The sequence below is a fragment of the Manis javanica genome, chromosome 2 (assembly GCF_040802235.1).
Source record: "Manis javanica isolate MJ-LG chromosome 2, MJ_LKY, whole genome shotgun sequence".
NCBI lineage: Eukaryota > Metazoa > Chordata > Mammalia > Pholidota > Manidae > Manis > Manis javanica.
The window spans coordinates 30,401,762-30,423,687 of NC_133157.1; the positions used below are offsets into that span (position 1 = coordinate 30,401,762).

The 21,926-nt window shown below is 37.8% G+C and overlaps 1 protein-coding gene across 2 annotated transcripts in view; it reads left to right on the top strand.

The window, feature by feature from the left end:
- ERP44 (endoplasmic reticulum protein 44) overlaps nt 1-21,926 on the top strand; it is a 109,923-nt gene that overhangs the window by 41,682 nt on the left and 46,315 nt on the right. The window contains exons 2-4 of one of the 2 annotated variants that reach the window (XM_037003933.2): nt 6,576-6,648; nt 8,339-8,378; nt 18,680-18,795. In XM_037003933.2, coding sequence (XP_036859828.2) covers nt 6,576-6,648; nt 8,339-8,378; nt 18,680-18,795 — 229 coding nt within the window. The remainder of the gene's footprint in view (nt 1-6,575; nt 6,649-8,338; nt 8,379-18,679; nt 18,796-21,926) is intronic. The other variant, XM_037003938.2, reaches the window with a different exon arrangement.

Consider the following 21,926-nt stretch of genomic DNA (forward strand, 5'->3'; position numbering starts at 1 on the left):
ACTTATTTTCTGCCCTGTGGATCTATCCTTTGGGGTGAGTGGTGTGTTGAAGTCTCCTAAAATGAATGCATTGCAGTCTATTTCCCTCTTTCGTTCTGTTAGTATTTGTTTCACAAATGCTGGTGCTCCTGTGTTGGGTGCATATATATTTAGAATGGTTATATCCTCTTGCTGGACTGAGCCCTTTATCATTATGTAGTGTCCTTCTTTATCTCTTGTTACTTTCTTTGTTTTGAAATCTATTTTGTCTGATATTAGTACTGCAACCCCTGCTTTCTTCTCACTGTTGTTTGCCTGAAATATGTTTTTCCATCCCTTGACTTTTAGTCTATGGTTATCTTTGGGTTTGAGGTGAGTTTCTTGTAAGCAGCATATAGATGGGTCTTGCTTTTTTATCCATTCTATTACTCTGTGTCGTTTCATTAGTGTATTAAGTCCATTTACATTTAGGGTGACTACTGAGAGATATGTACTTATTGCCATTGGAAGCTTTAGATTCGTGGTTACCATAGGTTCAAGGTTAGCTTCTTTAGTATCTTACTGCCTAACTTAGCTCGCTTATTGAGCTGTTATATACACTGTCTGGAGATTCTTTTCTTCTTTCCCTTCTTATTCCTCCTCCTCCATTCTTCATATGTTGTGTATTTTGTTCTGTGCTCTTTTTAGGAGTGCTCCCATCTAGAGCAGTCCCTGTAGGATGCCCTGTAGAAGTGGTTTGTGGTAAGCCAATTCCCTCAGCTTTTGCTTGTCTGGAAATTGTTTAATCCCGCCATTATATTTAAATGATAGTCGTGCTGGATACAGTATCCTTTGTTCAAGGCCCTTCTGTTTCATTGCATTAAGTATATCATGCCATTCTCTTCTGTCCTGTAGGGTTTCTGTCGAGAAGTCTGATGTTCGCCTGATGGGTTTTCCTTTATAGGTGACCTTTTTCTCTCTAGCTGCCTTTAAAACTCTTTCCTTGTCCTTGATCCTTGCCATTTTAATTATTATGTGTCTTGGTGTTTTCTTCGTTGGATCCTTTCTGTTGGGGGTTCTGTGTATTTCCGTGGTCTGTTTGATTATTTCCTCCCCCAGTTTGGAGAAGTTTTCAGCAATTATTTCTTCAAAGAGACTTTCTATCCCTTTTCCTCTTTCTTCTTCTTCTGGTTCCCCTATAATACGAATGTTATTCCTTTTGGCTTGGTCACATAGTTCTCTTAGTGTTGTTTCATTCCTGGAGATCCTTTTATCTCTCTCTATGTCAGCTTCTATACGTTCCTGTTCTCTGGTTTCTATTCCTTCAATGGTCTCTTGCATCTTATCCATTCTGCTTATAAATCCTTCCAGGGATAGTTTCACTTCTGTGATCTCCTTCCTGACATCTGTGATCTCCCTCCGGACTTCATCCCATTTCTCTTGCATTTTTCTCTGCATCTCATCCCATTGCTCTTGCATTTGTCTCTGCATCTCTGTCAGCATGTTCATGATTGTTATTTTGAATTCTTTTTCAGGAGGACTGGTTAGGTCTGTCTCCTTCTCAGGTGTTGTCTCTGTGATCTTTGTCTGTCTGTAGTTTTGCCTTTTCATGGTGATTGAGATAGTTTGCAAAGCTGGTATGAGTGACCGCTGGAAGAGCTTTCCTTTTTGTTGGTTTGTGGCCTTCCTCTCCTGGGAGAATAGCAACCTCTAGTGGCCTATGCTTGGCAGCTGTGCTCAGACAGGGCTTCTGCTACCTGCCCGTTAGCGATGAAGTTTATCTCCACTGGTGCTGTGGGCGTACTCTGGCTGGGGCTGCCCCTCCAAAATGGTGGAGCTCTGTTGGAGGGGGAGCGGCCGCGAGGCTATTTATCTACGTAAGGGTCCTCTGTGCTCCCTGTTGCCCAGGGGTTAGAGTGCCCAGAGATCCTCAGATTACCTGCCTCTGGTCTAAGTGTCCTGTCCTGCCCCTTTAAGACTCCAAAAAGCACTCTCCAAACCAAAACAAGAACAGCAACAACAAAAGAGGAAAAAAAAAAGGAAAAAAAGCACAATTTTCTTTGTCTTCAGGCGCCGGTTCCAGGCACCTGCTCACCGGTCCTGCTGCCCTTCCTCCCTAGCACCGGGGTCCCTGTCCCTTCAAGGCTTCCAAGAAGCACCCGCCAAAATAAAAAAGGGGGGGGGAAACGCGCGATATTGTTTGTCCTCAGGCGCCGGTCCCAGGCACCCACCCACCGGTCCTGCCGCCCTGCCTCCCTAGCACTGGGGTCCCCGTCCCTCCAATGCCTCCAAAAAGGACTCGCCAAAAAAAAAGGGAAAAACTCGCGACCCTGTCCGTCCCCAGGCACCGGTCCCAGGCACCCACCCACCGGCCCTACCGCCCTGCCTCCCTGGCACTGGGGTCCCTGTACCCCTAAGGCCTCCAAAAAGCACTCGCCAAAAAGAAAAAAAAGGGAGAAACACGCGATTTTCTTTTTCCGCCAGGCACCTGCCCACCGGTCTTGCTGCCCTGCCTCCCTGGTATTGGGGTCCCCGTCCCTCCAAGGCTTCCAAAAAGCACCCGCCAAAACAAAAGGAAAAAACGCGTGATTTTCTTTGTCCTCAGGCACCGGTCCCAGTCACCCACTCACCGGTCCTGCCGCCCCGCCTCCCTGGCATTGGGGTCCCTGTCCTTTTAAGGCTTCCAAAAAGCACTCTCCAACAAAAGAAAAAAAGGGAAAAACGCACGATATTCTTTGTCCTCAGGCGCCGGCCCCAGGCACCCGCCCACCGGTCCGGCTGCCCTGCCTCCCTAATATTGGGAAAAAAACGCGATTTTCTTTGTCCCCAGGTGCCAGTCTCAGGCACCCGCTCACCAGTCTTGCTGCCCTGTTTCACTGGTATTAGGGTCCCTGTCCCTTTAAGGCTTCCAAGAAGCATTCGCCAAAAAGAAAAAAAAAGGAAAAAACGTGCGATTTTCTCTGTCCTCAGTCGCCGGTCTCAGGCACCTGCCCACCGGTCCCGCCACCCTGCCTCCCTGGCATTGAGGTCCCTGTCCCCTTAAGGCTTCCAAAAAGCACTCGCCAAAAAAAAAAAGGGAAAAATGCGATTTTCCCTGTCCCCAGGCGCCGGTCTCAGGCACTCGCTCACTGGTCCTGCCGCCCTGCCTCCCCAGTACTGGGAAAAACACGCGATTTTCTTTGTCCTCAGGCGCCGGTCTCAGGCACCCGCTCACCAGTCTTGCTGCCCTGTTTCACTGGTATTGGGGTCCCTGTCCCTTTAAGGCTTCCAAAAAGCACTCGCCAAAAAAAAAAAAAAAAAACCGGGAGCCGGGGGGAGGGGCGCTCAGGTCCCTCTGGGCCAGGGCTTGTATCTTACCCCGTTTGGGAGGTGGTGAGTTCTTGCAGGTGTGGATGTGGTCTGGATGTTGTCCTGTGTCCTCTGGTCTCTATTTTAGGAAGAGTTTTCTTTGTTATATTTTCATAGATCTATGTGGTTTTGGGAGGAGATTTTCACTACTCTACTCACGCTGCCATCCTGGCTCCGCCCCTTTTGTTGTTTCTTTTTAAAAAATTTTAAATTTATGTCAAGTCTAAATTTAAAAAAAATTAATGATTACCCTCCTTCCTTCCTGGTTTCGAGCTCCTAGTCTTTATTTTACCTAAGCACTAAAGCATTTGACCATAAAGATGTTTCCTGAGAGAATCTTGTTTTGGCTTAGGGCTGACGTGAAAAGAAACTATTTATCACCCTAGTGGAGCTTGCTAACAGTTCAAATAAATAACCTGTGTTTCCTGTCATGCTGCATAATAATTGAAATGTAAATGATAAAACACCTACTTACACCCCGCAGGGAGGAGAGCTTATTGGGTCAGACCAATTTCTAGTTTGGGCCTTCTTAAATACAACTGGTGGCTAAATGCACCTCATCAGATGCATGCTTATTATTAGCACAGTATTTCTTCAGTAATACTTATGCTATTTAATGTAGCCAAATTAATCATTGCCTCATTTTAGTTATTACTTAGCATATAAATATTTTTGCTGTGTAAATATATCAAAGTAAAAAGCTATTAAATTTAGAATATATTTTTCTGTAAACACAGTTTGATAGGCAATAACTGACTCTTCAAAAATGGGCTTCCTTGGTTATACGGTTGAAGATCATTATCTGTACCTATTAACATTTTTCTTTGTCCTTACTGACGTAGACAGGGATTGAACAAGAGGGACTCCATTTTGGAATGAGCCTCTGTCTCAGGATGTGTACCTAACTTGAAAACATATTCTTAGAAAGGGAAGGGAATAATTATATTATGTAGGGGATAGACATAGTTAAATGGCACATAGTCTATCACCTGTAGATTAGACCAGCACCTGATCAAGTGCAAGTTTTAGGTTAACTTGATCTGTGACCATTTTTCATTAGCATTCTTTTTCTGAGAGTCTCTGTTATAGGGCACCAAGAGAAACCTTTTGACTAACAGTCTGAGATTATAAAGTGACGTCTGTTAAACGTCAAAGTAGTGCCTCACACAGAGACATATTGGTATGAAAATATCAAGAAAGGTCAATGATTTTCATACCTCTTAACTCCTGAATCTTCAAAGACTGTCTTTGTAAACCCCACACTATCTCCTTTCAGTCTTTGTGTAGTCTCCCTTGTATATCTCTAATAAACTCTGCCTACTTAATTTCTTTCGAGTTAAGTGTTCATTTCTATAACACTGAAACTCAAGAACCTGGTCTTTTGAGGCCCAGTAACATTACCACTGCTACTAGTTTGAGAGCATCTTGAGGCAGGGTATACCATGCCACACGCACTTACTTGTGCCTTCAGGAGCTAGTGGATCCCCTATAAATGACTGTCAATTTATTTAATGACTTGACTTTGATAATGACCAACTTCATTGCTTTATGATAATATTTTGCATTGTCTTCTTGAATTTTTCTTCAATATACAATCTACTTGAAAATCTTGTACCAATGTACTTGGGCTTGTTAAAAACAAAACAGTAGGCCCTAAATGGAGTCGCTTCTGCTAAGCCCCCCCATATCATCAGACCTAGACTTTATAGTTTCAGGTCTTCCAGAAATGGAAGCTTAAACCAATCAGGAATTGCCTGATCAGCACTCATTAAGTAATACGCCTAATAGACCCATGTCATCCCCTAAAGGAAAGTAACTTTGTAATAACCAACCCAATTTTTTTACCTGGTAAAGCTTCCTTGTTCCCGCTCCTTCTGCCTTTTGTTTTGTACAGCTCCTCAGGGTTCCTGTCTGTTAGACTGGATGCTACCCCATTCAAATTGTTTTTACTCAAATGAACTTTTGCATTTTTAAATATGCCTCAGTTTGTCTTTTTAACAGGTTACACAGTTACCTAGAGCTGGTCATACATTGATGGGGGAAGGATCTGTTAATTGAGAATATGGATTATAAGTACTGAGTAGTGTCCAGTTAAGTTTTGAGGTGTTGGAAATATGAAATTAGTTACATGCATCAAATATACAGAGATTTAAAATTCTCTAGCGTACTTTTAATTGAGTAAATCTATTGGTCGCTACCAGAAATAGCAGCCAGCTATTGGCTACACTATTATGGTAACTTGAAAAAAAGACTAGTGTCTTAGGCTTTTTCTAAGAAAGGAATAAATTTACAGAAATATTTCAAATAATAAGCTGGGCTTATTTACATTCCAGCATCAACATGTCTCTTTATGGTAAAATTTAACATTTTTGAGTTATAACTGTTGTCCATGAAATGGGTGGGCAAAGGAGTCATCTTTAGTACCTTTATCAGGACCTGACATTAGTTGTTACCCAATACAGATGTCACTCAGCGGTTCAGTAAATGAATTTTTGTATACAAACTCTGGTTTGTACAAAAGCTGCCCAGGCATTAAACACATAGTATATTAAAGATGGAACCTAAAAATAAAATAAATACACTTAAATATTGCTTTTTAAAATAAGTAAACAGTTGTTAGGTTAGTTTAAAATTGTATGTTTGTTTTGCAGGTGGCAGGCTGAGATTTTCTTTGAAAAATTTGGACTTAGGGTTTCAGACACATTAAAGTGAAAGCAAAATATTCTTATTCTCTTTTTAATAGCCTCTCACTTAACACATTGCTATCACCCGTAAGTGAAGAGGAGGCAAGAAGGGCTTTGGGTTTATAAAAAAATTTGTAAAGTCTTTTTTGGATTATTCTTTTCATTGTTCCAGCCTATCCTAGAAATACGGTGGGAAAGAAACAGCAAATTTAGTGTTGGTCTTATATTCGTCCAAAACTGATGATTTTTATTCTGGTGATTTTTGTTGTGCTGGAGAGACAAAGTTGTTGAAAGTATTAGTTTAACTGAGTAAATTCTTTGTTTCTTTTTAGTTGTTTAGAAACAATCTCTTTTATAGATTTGGAAGTATAGAAAGTCTTATTTGACCAGGTTCCAGGCTTGAGAAGTTCGTACTTCTGTTTCATTGAAGGGTTAGAATAGATAATAAGATAAAAACCAATTGATGGATGATTTTGTAAATAACAAATGACACCAACTTTATTCATAATTTTCTTTCTGGACTTTTTCTTCATTATTTGTCTTTTGTGAAAACATTTATTAATTTCACATTTTTAAAATTTCCAGGTAACTTGGGTTTTTACTCCGGTAACAACTGAAATAACAAGTCTTGATACAGAGAATATAGATGACATTTTAAGTAAGTACCTTGATATCTTTAAAGTTTATATACAGAAAATTAAGCCTCAGTTATCTAGAACAGTTGAGGAGCTGGCATTCTTATTAATTCCATGGCTTACTAAACTGGCAAAGCACTTTTGGTTTTAGTTTTTACTAAAATTTCTTAATATGTATAAGGTTACTTTCCTGTGTTACAAGTAAAAGTTTAGTCCTGTTTTATTTCTTTGCTTTATCATAAATACCACTCTTAACAGTTACTGAATTATTTTGCCAAAGCCTATTTACAGGTCAAAAGTTTCTGCTGTGCAGTAGTGAATGTTGATGACCTTAGGATACCACCTAGAAATGTTTTTATCTTTTTAAACTTTTAACTAAATCACCTAGTCTGATCTCTTATTGTCACTGGTCAACCAACTAAGTAAGCCAAATGTTTCCTGAATGCTTTGTTTACTGGCAGTGTAGTTGTAGATACAATTAACTTGTGGTAAAACATTTCTTGTTTGTAAAAAGTAGTAGAGGGAAGGTGAAGACATGGTTGATAGAAAATCACAATTTAGGAGATATAAGAAGGTGTAAGTGTTCATAAATGATTTCTTTTTCTTGTTTTTAAGCACTCCATTTCACCCATTGGTTTGAGCATAACAAAACCAAAAATAATAGAGATAAAAGGTTTTACTCATTGGCATTCATACTATGTTTTGTGTTCTTGGAACTAGTTTTAAATGTTAAGTCTATTCCTACATTGTGGGATATCTTTAAAGCAGTGTTTCTATAAACTTTAGCGTGTATCAGAGTCACCTAGAGGATTTACTAATATCTGTATTGTTTGGCCTAGCCAGCAGTTTCTTGGAGAAACTGCTAGACTGCACCTAAGAATTTGCATTTTTCAAGTTTTAGGTGATTGTGGGTGCTGCTGGTTCAGGGTCCACAGCTGGAGAACCACTGCTTTAGAGTGAAGAAGCAAGTGAATAAAAAGTGCTCTGGGTAAAAAAGGAAGATGTGAATTGAAACTCACATGTTCTCACTCTTTTCATCTTCCAAATTCTAGAAAATTTTTGTCTTTTATTTTTGTGAGTACTTGAGGAGTTGAAGTCTCTCTGTATTAGATTTAGGTGAAAGGAATAAATATATCTTTCTCATGTCTTCACATCTGTGTATGCAAATCATAATTATTTTTGCAACAGAGCATAACTGTTAAATGGAAAGGAACTGGAAAACTACATTTTCTACAACACTGTTAGTTGTAGATTACTTGATGCAGCTAGGTGAGATTTAGAAACAGCTGTTTCACAGGTCTCTTCTGTGAAATAGGACTTTACTTGCCGAGCTAATTCTAAGATTTCCATGTATAGAAGATCAAAAAATGGATTATTAAAATTCAAATCATTCCACTTAATGTTTTATGAAGAGTAGGCTGTATGGTAGATTATTTGCTTGATCTGGGTTTGATTTCCCTTTTTGCTTTATATTTATTCAATGAAGGTACAAAGATAGAGGATACAGAGAAAAGGAACAGGGACTCCCACAAATTATATAAGCCATCCATGACTTGTATGTATGGGTTTCTGAGTGAGAGGTCACTTGTTGGGGTACTTTTATTGGGCCTTTTATAATGGGAAAAGATCATGATGAAAACCGTATCTTTAATTATGTCAAAATTATATAAACACAAATAACTTAGGTTGTTCGGTTTTATTTTTTAATTTCAGACAATGCTGATGTTGCTTTAGTAAATTTTTATGCTGATTGGTAAGTAATAACCTTATTTTTATTTAGTTTTTGTGTAGGGGGATTGAATCACTTAGTGTTTTGGTTTTTTTTTTAACATGCTAAAGGTGAATTTTTCTTTGCTAGAAAAGGGTGAGAGGGGAAGTCTTTTTTTTTTTTTGTGAGACAATATTCCATACACAGAATCAATTAAGGTTCATTTACAAATGACACAGCTTAATCTGGTGAACATTTTTGTTTTAAGAGAAGTATGCAGGATTCCTTTATCCCACATCTTAACAGCAGATAACATAAAAACTCAGATTCACTTACACACACATACATACATACACACACACACAAAAGCACACAGTGCAATTGTCTATTTTCCCTGACTAAGGAAATAGGGCAGTGTGTGGAGGTGAGGATGGGGGTGTAGCAAGTTTAGAAGGAAAAATAATGATGTTTTTAAGCACATGCCATCCACTACTACTTCTACAAAGTCTTTACTTTTTTTACTGTCGAATGAGATTCTATCTTATGTGTTCATGTAGTACCCTGTGTACCACTTTCTTTTTCCTAATAAATTGTTTTGTCCTTTATCTTTGTGTCCTGACAGATAAATGCTGAGGGCCGAGATAATGTCTTACTCAGTATTCCCAGCATCAAGAACTAGGGCATAATGTGTAGTAGATGTTAAACAATGTGGCATGGGAATAGGAAGAAGGAAGCTTCAGCTGGAGAGAAGTTTGAAACACTCATGTAATCTTTATTCCTAGACAGTCTATCTTATTTGACCCTTTGAGGCTTACAGACTACTGGTTGCTCCTATTTGACTTCAGGCCACAGTCATGCAGTTTACCTAGATTCTTGTGACAGCCTCCTAATTTATTTTCTGTGCCTCAAGTCTTACCCTTTCCATTCTCGTCTCTACAAAGTAAGCCAGAGTGGTCATCACTAAAGTGCAAATTGAATTAGTTTAACTTCATCTTAAAACCGTTAAATAGTTTTTCATTAAACAGGTAAGTCCTTACCTTCTTCTTAGAAGGCCCTTTTGACCTGGTTCCTTCCTACCTTCTGCAGCTACATCTCTTGCCTCTTAACCATTCCCACATTCTGTTCATGATACTGAATGTTTTTGAGTTTCTGTAGTTTTCATTGCTCTTTCATCTCTAGACCTTTGGTCATAGTATTTTCTCTGTCCAAATGGATCACTGTTCTCTCACCCACTTATTTACCTAGTGAAGTCTTGATCATCTTTCAAGTCTTAGATTAGATGTCACCTTCTCCAGGTCACCTTTCTAGATCAGTATGCTATCCCTATGCCTAAGTCAGGTTAGGAACCCTTTTTTCTATCTTTCTGTGACACCTGCACTTACCCCATCATAACACATGTTTGCTTTAGTTTAGTTGTTGGCTCCCTACTACCATTGTTATCTTTGTGAGAAGTTACCATATCTATGTTTTTTTGACATTAATTCCCCAAGGCCTTTACATAATGCCTGGCAGAGAAGTACATAATAAATATGTACTGAATGAATGATGTATAGTGTAGTAGTTAAAGAAGACTAAAATGTTGAAGATACACAGAGAAAATACCATTTGTGAAATGTATAACAAAGGTAACATTTTTCCAAAGTTAATTAGGTTTGTCCAGATGTAACAATAGCCACAAATTTATTACAAGATTACCTACTCCAATCTACTTTAGAAGTAAAACTAAGACCCAGAGGAGGATTTTCCCAAGGTTACCTGATTAGATTATGGCAGAGTTAAAACTAGAATGAGTTCTCTTTTTAAAAAAAAATTTTTTTTAAGGTATCATTGATGTACACTCTTATGAAGGTTTCCCATGAAAAACACTGTGGTTACTACATACATGAAGTCACTGTCCATAAGTATAGTAAGATGCCAGAGTCACCACTTGTCTTCTCTGTGCTACACTGCCTTCCCCGTGACCCCCACACATCATGTGTACTAATCATAATACCCCTCAATCCCCTTCTCCCCCACACCTCCCCTTTGGTAACCGCTAGTCCCTTCTTGGAGTCTGTGAGTCTGCTGCTATTTTGTTCCTTCAGTGTTGCTTCATTGTTACACTCCACAAATGAGGGAAATCGTTTAGTACTTGTCTTTCTATGCCTGGCTTATTTCACTGAGCATAATACCTTCTAGTTCCAGCCATGTTGTTGCAAATGGTAAGATTTGTTTTCTTATGGCTGAATAGTATTCCATTTATATGTAACATCTTTTTTATCCATTCCTCTACTGATGGACACTTAGGTTGCCTCCATGTCTTGGCTACTGTAAATAGTGCTGCAGTAAACATAGGGGTGCATATGTCTTTTTGAATCTGAGAACTTGTTTTCTTTGGGTAAATTCCTAGGAGTGGAAATCCTGGGTCAAATGTATTTCTATTTTTAGCTTTTTGAGGAACCTCCATATTGCTTTCCACAATGGTTGAATTAATTTGTATTCCAACCAGCAGTTTAGGAGGGTTCCCCTGTCTCATCATCCTCCCCAACATTTGTTGTTCCTAGTCTTTTCGATGTTGGCCATCCTGACTGGTGTGAGGTGATATCTCATTGTGGTTTTAATTTGCATTTCTCTGATGATTAGCAATGGGAGCATCTTTTCATGTGCCTGTTGGCCATCTGAATTTCTTTGGAGAAGTGTCTGTTCATATCCTCCATCTATTTTTTAATCAGGTTATTTGTTTTTTGGGTGTTGAGGCATGAGAGTTCTTCATATATTTGGGATGTTAACCCCTTGTTGGATATGTCATTTATAAATATAATCTCCCATACTGTAGGATCCCGTTTTGTTCTTCTGATGGTGTCCTTTGCTGTACAGAAGCTTTTTAGTTTGATGTAGTCCCATGTGTTTATTGTGCTTTTGTTTTCCTTGCCTGAGGAGATGTGATCAGGAAAAAGTTGCTCGTGTTTATATTCAAGAGGTTTTTACCTATGTTGTCTTCTAAGAGTTTTATGGTTTCATAACTTATATACAGGTCTTTGATCTATTTTGAGTTTACTTTTGTGTATGGCATTAGACAATAATCCAGTTTCATTCTCTTACGTGTAGCTGTCCAGTTTTGCCAACATCAGTTGTTGAAGAGGCTGTCATTTCCCTATTGTATATCCATGGCTCCTTTATTGTGTATTAACTGAGCACATATACTTGGGTTTATGTCTGGACTCTGTATTCTGTTCCACTGATCTGTTGGTCTCTGCCAGTACCAAATTGTCTTCATTACTATGACTTTGTAGTAGGGCTTGAAGTCGGGGAGCGTAATCCCCTCAGCTTTATTCTTCCTTCTCAGGATTGCTTTGGCTACTCAGGGTCTTTGTGGTTCCATATGAATTTTGGAACTATTTGCTCTAGATTGTTGAAGAATGCTGTTGGTATTTTGATAGGGAATTGCATTGAATCTGTAGATTGCTTTAGGCAGGATGGCCAGTTTGACAATATTAATTCTTCCTATCCATGAGCACGGTATGTATTTCCATTTATTGGTATCTTCTTTAAGAGTGTCTTGTAGTTTTCAGAGTATAGGTCTTTTACTTCCTTGGTTAGGTTTATTTCTAGGTATTTTATTATTTTTGGTGCAATTATGAATGGAATTGTGTTCTTGATTTCTCTTTCTGCTAGTTCATTGTTAGTATATAGGAAAGCAACAGATTTCTGTGTACTAATTTTGTATCCTGCAACCTTTCTGAATTCTGTTATTCTTGTAGTTTTGGGGTGGATTCCTTAGGGTTTTTTTAATGTACAATATCGTGTTATTTGCAAACAGTGACAGTTTAACTTCTTCCTTACCAATTAGGATGCATTTTATTTCTTTGTGTTGTCTAATTGCCGTGGCTAGGACCTCCAGAACTATGTTGAATAAAAGTAGGGAGAGTGGGCATCCTTGCCTTGTTCCCAATCTTAAAGGAAAACTTTTAGCTTCTTGCTATAAATTATGATGTTGGCTGTGGGTTTGTCATATATGGCCTTTATTATGTTAAGGTACTTGCCCTCTATACTCATTTTGTTGAGTATTTTTATCATGAAATGAATGTTGAATTTTGTTGAATGCTTTTTCAACATCTATGGAGATGATCATGTAGTTGTGGTCATTGTTTTTGTTGATGTGGTGCATGATATTGATGGATTTTCGAATGTTGTACCATCCTTGCATCCCTGGAATAAATCCCATTTGATCATGATGGATGATCTTCTTGATGTATTTTTGAATTCGTTTTGCTAATATTTTGTTGAGTATTTTTGCATCTCTGTTCATCAGGGATATTGGTCTGTAGTTTTCTTTTTTTGTGGTGTCTTTGCCTGGTTTTGGTATTAGGGTGATGCTGGCCTCATAGAACGAGTTTGGAAGTATTCCCTCCTCTTCTACTTTTTGGAAAAAACTTTTAAGGAGAATGGGTATTAGGTCTTCACTAAATGTTTGATAAAATTCAGCAGTGGTAAAGCCATCTTGTTGAGGGGTTTTGTTCTTAGGTAGTTTTTTGATTACCAATTCAATTTTGTTGCTGGTAATTGGGCTGTTCAGATTTTCTGTTTCTATCTGGGTCAGTCTTGAAAGGTTGTATTTTTCTAGAAAGTTGTCCATTTCTTCTAGGTTATCAAGTTTATTAGCATATAATTTTTCATAGTATTCTCTAATAATTCTTTATATATTAGTAGTGTCCATAGTGATTTTTCCTTTCTTATTTCTGATTCTGTTTATATGTGTAGACTCTCTTTTTCTTGGTAAGTCTGGCCAGGAGTTTATCTATTTTGTTTATTTTCTCAAAGAACCAGCTCCTGCTTTCATTGATTCTTCCTATTGTTTTATTCTTGTCAGTTTTATTTATTTATTCTCTAATCTTTATTATGTCATTCCTTATGACTTTGGGCCTCATTTGTTCTTCTTTTTCTAGTTTCGTTAATTGTGAGTTTAGACTGTTTATGTGGGGTTGTTCTTCGTTCCTGAGGTAGACCTGTATTGCAATTTACCTTCCTCTTAACATGGCCTTCGCTGCATCGTGTTGATTTTGCTGTGTTGACTTATTGTTTTCATTTGTCTCCATATATTGCTTGATCTCTATTTTTATTTGGTCATTGATCCATTGACTATTTAGGAGCATGTTGTTAAACCTCCATGTGTTTGTGGGCTTTTTTGTTTTCTTTGCATAATTTATTTCTATTTCATACTTTCGTGGTCTGAGAAGCTGGTTGGTACAATTTCAATCTTTTTGAATTTACCGAGGCTCTTTTTGTAGCCTAGTGTATGATCTATTCTTGAAAACATTCTATGTGCACTTGAGAAGAATATTCCTGCTGTTTTTGGGTGGAGAGTTCTGTAGATGTCTGTTAGGCCCATCTGTTCCAATGTGTTGTTCAGTGCCTCTGCCTCCTTACTTATTTTCTGTTGATCTATCCTTTGGAGTTAGTGGTGTGTTGAAGTCTCCTAAAATGAATGCATTGTATTCTATTTCCCCTTTAATTCTGTTAGTATTTGTTTCACATATGTAGGTGCTCCTCTGTTGGGTGTGTAGACATTTATAATGGTTATATCCTCTTGTTGGACTGATCCCTTTATCATTATGTAATGTTCTTCTTTGTCTCTTGTTAGTTTCTTTGTTTTGAAGTCTATTTTGTCTGATACAAATACTGTAACTCCTACTTTTTCTCCCTGTTAGTTGCATGAAATATCTTTTTCCATCCCTTCACTTTTAGTCTGTGTATATCTTTGGGTTTGAAGTGAGTCTCTTGTAGGCAGCATATAAATGGGTCTTGTTTTTTTTATCCATTCAGTGACTCTGTGTCTTTTGATTGGTGTATTCATACCATTTGCATTTAGGGTGAATATCGATAGATATGTACTTATTGCCATTGCAGGCTTCAATTTGTGGTTACCAAAGGTTCAAGGGTAACTTCCTTACTAACAGTCTAATTTAACTCACTTAGTGTGCTATTACAACACAATCTAAAGGTTCTTTTTTCTTCTTCTCCTTTTTCTTCCTCCTCTGTTCTTTATATATTAAGTATTTGATTCTGTACTCTTTGTCTACCCCTTGACTTATTTTGGGGGTTGTTGATTTGATTTTCCAACTGCTTAGTAATTAGTTGGTCCACTTTACTTACTGTGGTTTTATTTCCTCTGGTGATAGTTATTTGGCTTTAGGAACACTTGATCTAGAGCAGTCCCTCCAAAATATACTGTAGAGACTGTTTGTGGGAAGTAAAATCTTTCAGCTTTTGCTTGTCTGGAAATTGTTTAATCCCTCTTTCACATTTAAATGATAATCTTGCCAGATAGAGTATTCTTGGTTTGAGGCCCCTCTACTTCATTGCATTAAATATATCATGCCACTTCCCTCTGGCCTGTAAGGTTTCTGTTGGGAAGTTTGACAATAGCCTAATGAATTTCCCTTTGTATGTGATTTTTATTTCTCTCTGGCTGCTTTTGGTACTCTGTCTTTATCCTTGATCTTTGCCATTTTAATTGTTATATGCCTTGGTGTTATCTTTCTTGGGTCCCTTTTATTGGGAGATCTGTGTACCTCCATGGCCTGAGTGTCTATCTCCTTCCCCAGACTGATGAAGTTTCTATCCCTTTTTCTCTCTCTTCTTCTTCTGGTACCCCTATAATACGAATATTGTTCTGTTTGGATTGGTCACACAGTTCTCTCAATATTCTTTCATTCCTAGAAATCCATTTTTCTTTCTGTGTCTCAGCTCCTTTGTATTCCTGTTCTCTAATTTCTATTTGATTCACTGTCTCCTCTCCTTCATCTAATCTGCTTTTAAATCCCTCCACTGTATGTTTCACTTCAGATACTGAATTCTTCAATGTTTGTATCTCATTCCTGAATTTCTTCCTGAGTTATTGAATATTTTTCTGTAGCTCTCTGAGTGTGTATATGATTTTTATTTTGAAATCTCTTTCAGGAAGATTGATGAATTTAGTTTCACTTTGCACTCTTTCTGGTGTTTGTGGGATTTTGGATTGAACCAGGTTCCCTAGATGTTTCATATTTGTAGGTGTCTCCTCCTAGTGCCCAGAAGCTCCGTCCTCTGGAGCTGCTCAGCCCCTGGAGCAATGGCCGGGGTTGCAGGCAAGCAGCACTGGTGCCTGTTGGGAGGAAAGAGGTCTTTCCTGCTTGCCGGCTACAATGTCCATCTCCACTGCCAGGGCTAGTGGGCTGAGCATGCCGGGAGAAGCCTCTGTGGTTTGCACTTGTAGCTTCTGTAGGTAGGTCCTTCCTCTGGCTGGCTTGGTGCAATGTCAGGAGCAGCTGGTTTGCGAGCTGGTGCCAGTTGAAAGGCGCAGCAGGCTGAGTATTGTGGCAGGGGTGCCTCAGAGCTGCGTAGCCAGCCAGAGGGATGGAGCGCCTGAAGCTCCTGCAAGTTCCCAACCTGCTGGGCAAAGTGCATCCTGACAATTTTGTCCACCTGTCCTTTTTCCTGAGCAGCAAGCTGTGTGCACTCCTTGCCCCTTTAGCAGCCCTCTTGCTGTTAGGAAGTCTCTCAGACTGCCTACCTTTCTGTTGTCTCACAGTGGCAGGGTGTGGATCCCTGTTTTCCAGAGTGGCTGGAATCTTATTCTCTCCAGGTATTCCGTCTGCCTTAGCTTTCCAACCCCACTAATCTCCAGAGCACCATGTAATGTAGGTTCATACCCTAGAGCAGATCTCCAGGGCTCAGTGTTCAGCAGTCCTAGGCCTCCACCCCCTCCCTGCTCCGTTTCTCTTTCTCCCTCCATTGAGCTTGGGTGGGGGAAGTACTTAGGTCCCTCCGGATCATGGCTTTGGTACTTTAACCTTTTCCTTGAGGTCTACTGTTTTGCTCATGTGTAGGCATTCTGCTGCAGCCTTCTTTCCTATTGCTCTTTTTTTTTTTTTTTTTGCTTTATTTTCATGATGTGTGTGGTTTTGGGAGCAGATTTCTGTCTCACCTCTCACACCACCATCTTTAATCCTCCTGGAATGCAGTTCTCTTGATTGAGGGATTTTGTGTGTTGTAAGGAAGAGAAATAGAACATGCCACTGACCTTGTTGCAAAAATTATATTGGAAAATGTGAAGTAATTGTAGTTATTTGGAAAAACATAGCACCCAAAGAATAAAGTCATTCATGAGTTAGTACTGTTTTATTTAACTAAAAAACTTAGGTAATTGGCTGTAGAACTTAGACTTATACTGTTTGGCTGAAAGGCTAGATTTTGAGTTTCCTCTGAAAGTTGTGGTTGTGACTGTTTACGAAAGAATTCTCTGATAAAATTGCCCCCAAATACTGATATGCCTCAGAAGATAATGAACTGGTAGGTACTTAGTAATGCTGTTATATGCCAGACTCTTTTTGTATACTGTTTTTAATGCATAGAACTACCCTGCAGGTAGGTATTATAATTTCCATTTTAGGTTGAGGAAATTGAGGCTCAGAGAGGTCATACGGCTAGTAAGTGGTGGAACTGGGATTTAAACTCAGGTATGTCTGACTCCAAAGCTTATTTTTTTCTCCACTAAGTCTTACTAGTAAGTGCCCCCAGATTATCCCTACAAAGACTTTTACCCGTTTGATTTTTTGTTAAAGGGTTGCTTTAAGTAGTAGAATGGACAGAGGATTCAGAGGACCCTTAAGGCCCTTTTAATACATATATTGCTTTTGCAATGTTACTTTTATAAATAGATCTTTTCATATGTATGGATTCATGTGTATGAAGATATAGTAATATTACAGTTGGCCTTTTATTTTATCTTTCCTTTTCAAGTTTTGGTATTAAAACTGATCCAGTTTTAAACATAAACCTTTCTTAAATGCACACTGGGTAGCAAAACTGGACAATCCAGAAAGAAGCAGCTCTCAATGTATGTCTTTAACTTGCTCTTAAGTCAGGAATCTGTCCCCTGATTCTCTAGTAGGCCATAGACTAAGTCTTCAAGACACCATTAATCAATTCCTACCCCTTGTACTCTTTGCCCTCCAGCACCCTATTTTCAGAAAATTGTAAGAACCCACAAACTCATAGTCTTAGCCTCTCCAGCTCCTCCATTTTGTCAACTTACTCATTTAACAGACATCTGTTGAAATGCTTATTAGAGTATATAGTCAAATAAGACACGGTCCCTGATGTCCACAGACCTCACCCACCTATCCCAGATGGGAGAGATTTAAGAATGCTAAAAGAGGAAAGAGCCACTTGAAAGCAAGATATTGAAGATACAGATTGTGTCTCCTTGGTATATTCTAGGACATCTCCTTAGGAAGTCAGGTGAGTGGGCTGGAAGAGATATACAGAAAAAGAAGTAGGGAGGAAGTATGAAGGTTGCCTCCTTCACAGGCTTTATAATATTTTTTGTTGACTTTAGTTAATATATGTGACCCAATCACATGTGGATTAAAGAGTTCACAGGCTTCACTTAACTAAAATTACTGGTGGAAAGGGGCTCTGGAAGCAATAGTAGCAATTATAGTTTGTTGTTTTGTTAACAAATACTTGATACATTTTCATGTGAGAATGACCATGCTCACCCAGCTGGCTGTGTGGTGATTCTGAGTCTTCTCTTTCTTATTAGGTCCTTTAAAGACCCACAACATACACTTGTGAAGTGGTTGATTAAGGGATGGTCAGAATTAGAAGTGTCGAGTTTCTGGAATATTGTGGGGTTTGTGCCCCTTTTTAAAAGTAAAAACAAAACAAAAAATGACAAAAGAAACATGGATAGAAGTCTTGTTTAGGAATTAAAAATTTTTGCTCTTGGACTTAGTATATTTAATAAGTTTATAGATACAAAAGCCCACTTTAACCAGGGGAAAGTATTGAGGGGTAACAGTTCATTATACATATACATGTTTTTCATACAACTTATTTAGTATGCTAACTTGCCTATGAGATTGAGTGAACTGGACAGGCGAATTGGCCTAATATTTGCAATAAACTTACCATTCTAAAGATTTTTTTATAGTAGCTTAAGAATATGTTCATTGTTTAAGAGAAAGCAAATTCATTTATAAATGACCACATCTCAATACTTAAAAGTCCAAGTAGATATATCTTAGAGAGTTTATTTCAGACTTGTTTCATGGCCCCTGTGAGAGATCCTTAGCTGTGTGCTCCATAATATTGGCCATTTACTTAAGGCCATTGTACAGTTTTTGAATGGCAATAGTCTTTGAATTCAAAATTGTCTTCATCTCCAAAAAATGACATCAGGAATCATAACTAAATTAATTATGTGATTGTCTCAAAAGCAAGCTGTTTATTTTACATATACTAAATATCAGTGGAAAATAACTGAAATAAGATTTCTTTGCTTTTGCTTTTCAGTTTTAACTGGTATGCTTCTCTGTGCATAGGTGTCGTTTCAGTCAGATGTTGCATCCAATTTTTGAGGAAGCTTCCAATGTCATTAAGGAAGAATATCCAAATGAAAATCAAGTAGTGTTTGCCAGAGTTGATTGTGATCAGCACTGTAAGTACCACAGAAAGTCTGGAAGAAACTGCCCCAGCCCCACTTCTCCCATGCACACACGCACACACACATACACGAACACACGTGTACACACATTTTTCTTTTCTTTTTTAAAAAAATGCTCTGCTTTAAGTGGAGAACAAACCAAAAAGGTTCTAGTGACCTTGGTTAAAAATGTTAATTTTTAATCTTTATGTACTTATAACACACTTTATGTACTTATAACTTCTTTACTTTTTGCTTGTGTGAAGGGTTTAAAATTGGGAGGGAGTTTCACTAAAATATAGTAAGGCAATCATTTAGGTAGTAAATCATTAACTAGCAATGTGTTCTACCAAAGGAAATAACCAAAATCAATAAATAAAATTGAAATATAGTTTTAGGAAGAAAATGGATTTCTGTTTTCTAAGCATGCTATTTAATATTTGTAGTCATTTCAAATAAAACAATCTCAGATTTTTGTGTTTCTCTTACGCCTGTTTTAGAGGTATAATTAACTGTAGTTACTGATTAAAATTACTAAGAATGTTGGGAACTTAGGTTAGACTCACTTAAAATCCACCCTCTTGAATTTTACTTGTCCCAGTGGAGTATTCTCTATAAAAGTCCTCATGGTTTTCCGTATACATGACAGATACCTCCAACAGGAACTAGTGAGCTTGCTATGATGTTTCCACCTGAGTGCTTCTGTTACACTTGAACTTGCCTCTCTTGTACTACCAACTGCATTTTATAGTTCTGGTTCCTTGTGTCTTAGTTGTCTCACCAGCTACAATGTCAGTTCTTCAAAAGCAGGATTTTTTTCTTTTTTTTAATGCTCCTTTTTAAGTTGAGAGCAAACTACTCATTAATCTGTGAATCTCAAGCATCTGACAGTTTCTGGGAAACAGACTGCTCATTAAAAGCTGTTGCATTGAATTATTGGTAAGTTCACCTGAATACAGAATGCTTCCATTCTGCAAATTTCCTATTTTACACTTAACATGATATTTAGAATTTGTGTGTGTGTGTGTATGTACGTGTGTGAGTATGTGCACTAACTTTTTATTTTACAGATGAGGAAATGGAAATAAAGTGGCTTAACTAGTGTCCTACAGCTTAATGTCTAGTCAAGCCAGATTTAGAATCCATATCTTCTGGCCATCCTTGAGAGATCTATTTGCTTCTTTTCTATCCAATTTCACATACATAGGTTCTGTGCTAGGCAGAAACAGGTAACAGCAAAGCATTTTAGTATTTTATAAACCATACCCCATATTTCTTTTTGTTGATATTTATAAGTAGATATGATGAAGGGATCAATAAAAGGTTGTCAGTATAAGCATGGACTGCATTTCCACACTGGCTTCTGGATCATTCTTCCCACCATTCTGGCAGAGAAGATGTTTTGGTGTGGGCTCTCATTTCAAATCATTCTATTCTTTGCATTTAATTAGATATTACAGTGAGACAACAGTCCCTACTTTCACTGAACTTGGACCATAATATCTGAAATTTTGCTCTTAAGCTTACAGTCATTGAGAAGAAAAATTAACTGCTGAACCATAAATATACTTATTCTTTCAAATGGGTTTAGTTTTGAAATAAATCTGACATCATTGCTAGTAATCAGGTTTTCCTTTTATGGGACTAAGCAACCATAGTTCAGATACTTCTTGATCCACTAGAGAGTTCCACAAAATTGGTTTTTTACTAATGACTGTTATATCTGACACATTGTTTATTCTAAATATTTTATTCCTTTCTGTGTAATCCTTCACTTTTTAAAAGTGACACTATGAAATCCTTATAGATAATTTATTCACATTCCCACTCTCTTAGAGATTATAAGATAAACTGTACTTTGGGTAACCCCTTATGTGCCAGTTGGATTACAGTATTGAACTGGAAGGACCTTAGGAATCCTTGGTCTGGAGAGAAATGCCTTTTAGGCAGAATTCCTTTGGTAGGATTTATTTAAAGAAAAAAGACTTATTGAAGAATACTTGACATATAATAAACTGCAAAAGTTTAAATTATACAATTTAAATGTTTTGACACATGTGTACACCCTTGAAGCCATCACCACAGTCAAGATGTCAAGATATCTGTCATCCCCAAGTTATCTTTCTCCGCTGTGTTCCCTTTCTCCCTGCATCAGTCCTCAGGGGATCACGGAACTTCTTTCTGTTACTATGGATTAGTTTATCTATAATTTTATTTAAGTGGAATCATACATTATATATTATTTTTGTTTGTGGATAGGTTGTTTTTTTTGATTTAGCATTGTAATTTTGAAACTGTTGTGTGTGTTGTTTTTATTATTGAGTGATACTGTGTTGTATGGCTATATACCACAGCTTGTTTAACTATTCACCTATTGACCGACGTTTGGGTTGCTTTCAGTATTGGGCTATTATAAATAAAACTGCTGTGAACATTGAGGTGGAGATCTTTGTACATGTGCTTTCATTTATCTTGGGCAAATACCTAGGTGTGAAATTCCTTGGTTATATTGTAAGTATATATTTAACTTTTTAAGAAACTGCCAAACTGTTTTCCAGTACAGAATATTTGTATTATTTTAATTTCTATTAGCAGTGTATGAGTGTTTCAGCGGTTCCAGATTCTTGCCAGCACTTGGTATGGTCAGTTTATTTAACATATTTGTTAAATTATTAACAAGTATAATAATTTCTTATTGGGTTTTGAGCTCTTTATATATTATGAATACAAGTTCTTTTTTAAATGTGTCATTTCACAAGTACTTTCTTCCATTCTACCTTCTCAAGAGTGTCTCTCTTTTTAACTGTGGTAAAATACACAGACCATAAAATTTAGTATCTTTACCATTTTTAGTTGTAGGGTTCAGTAGCATTAAGTATGTTCACATTGTTGTATTACCAGTCTCTAGAACTTCATTTTGCAATACTGAAATGCTATACTCATTAAATAACAACTCCCCATAGTCCCTTCCCCAAGATCACTGACAACCACCATTCTACTTTTTCTTTTGTAGCCAAATATCATTTTTTAAAAAATTTTGTTATCATTAATACACACTTACATGAGCAACATTGTGGTTACTAGATTCCCCACAATTCTACTTTTTGTTTCTATGAATTTGACCCTAGATACCTCATATAAGTGGG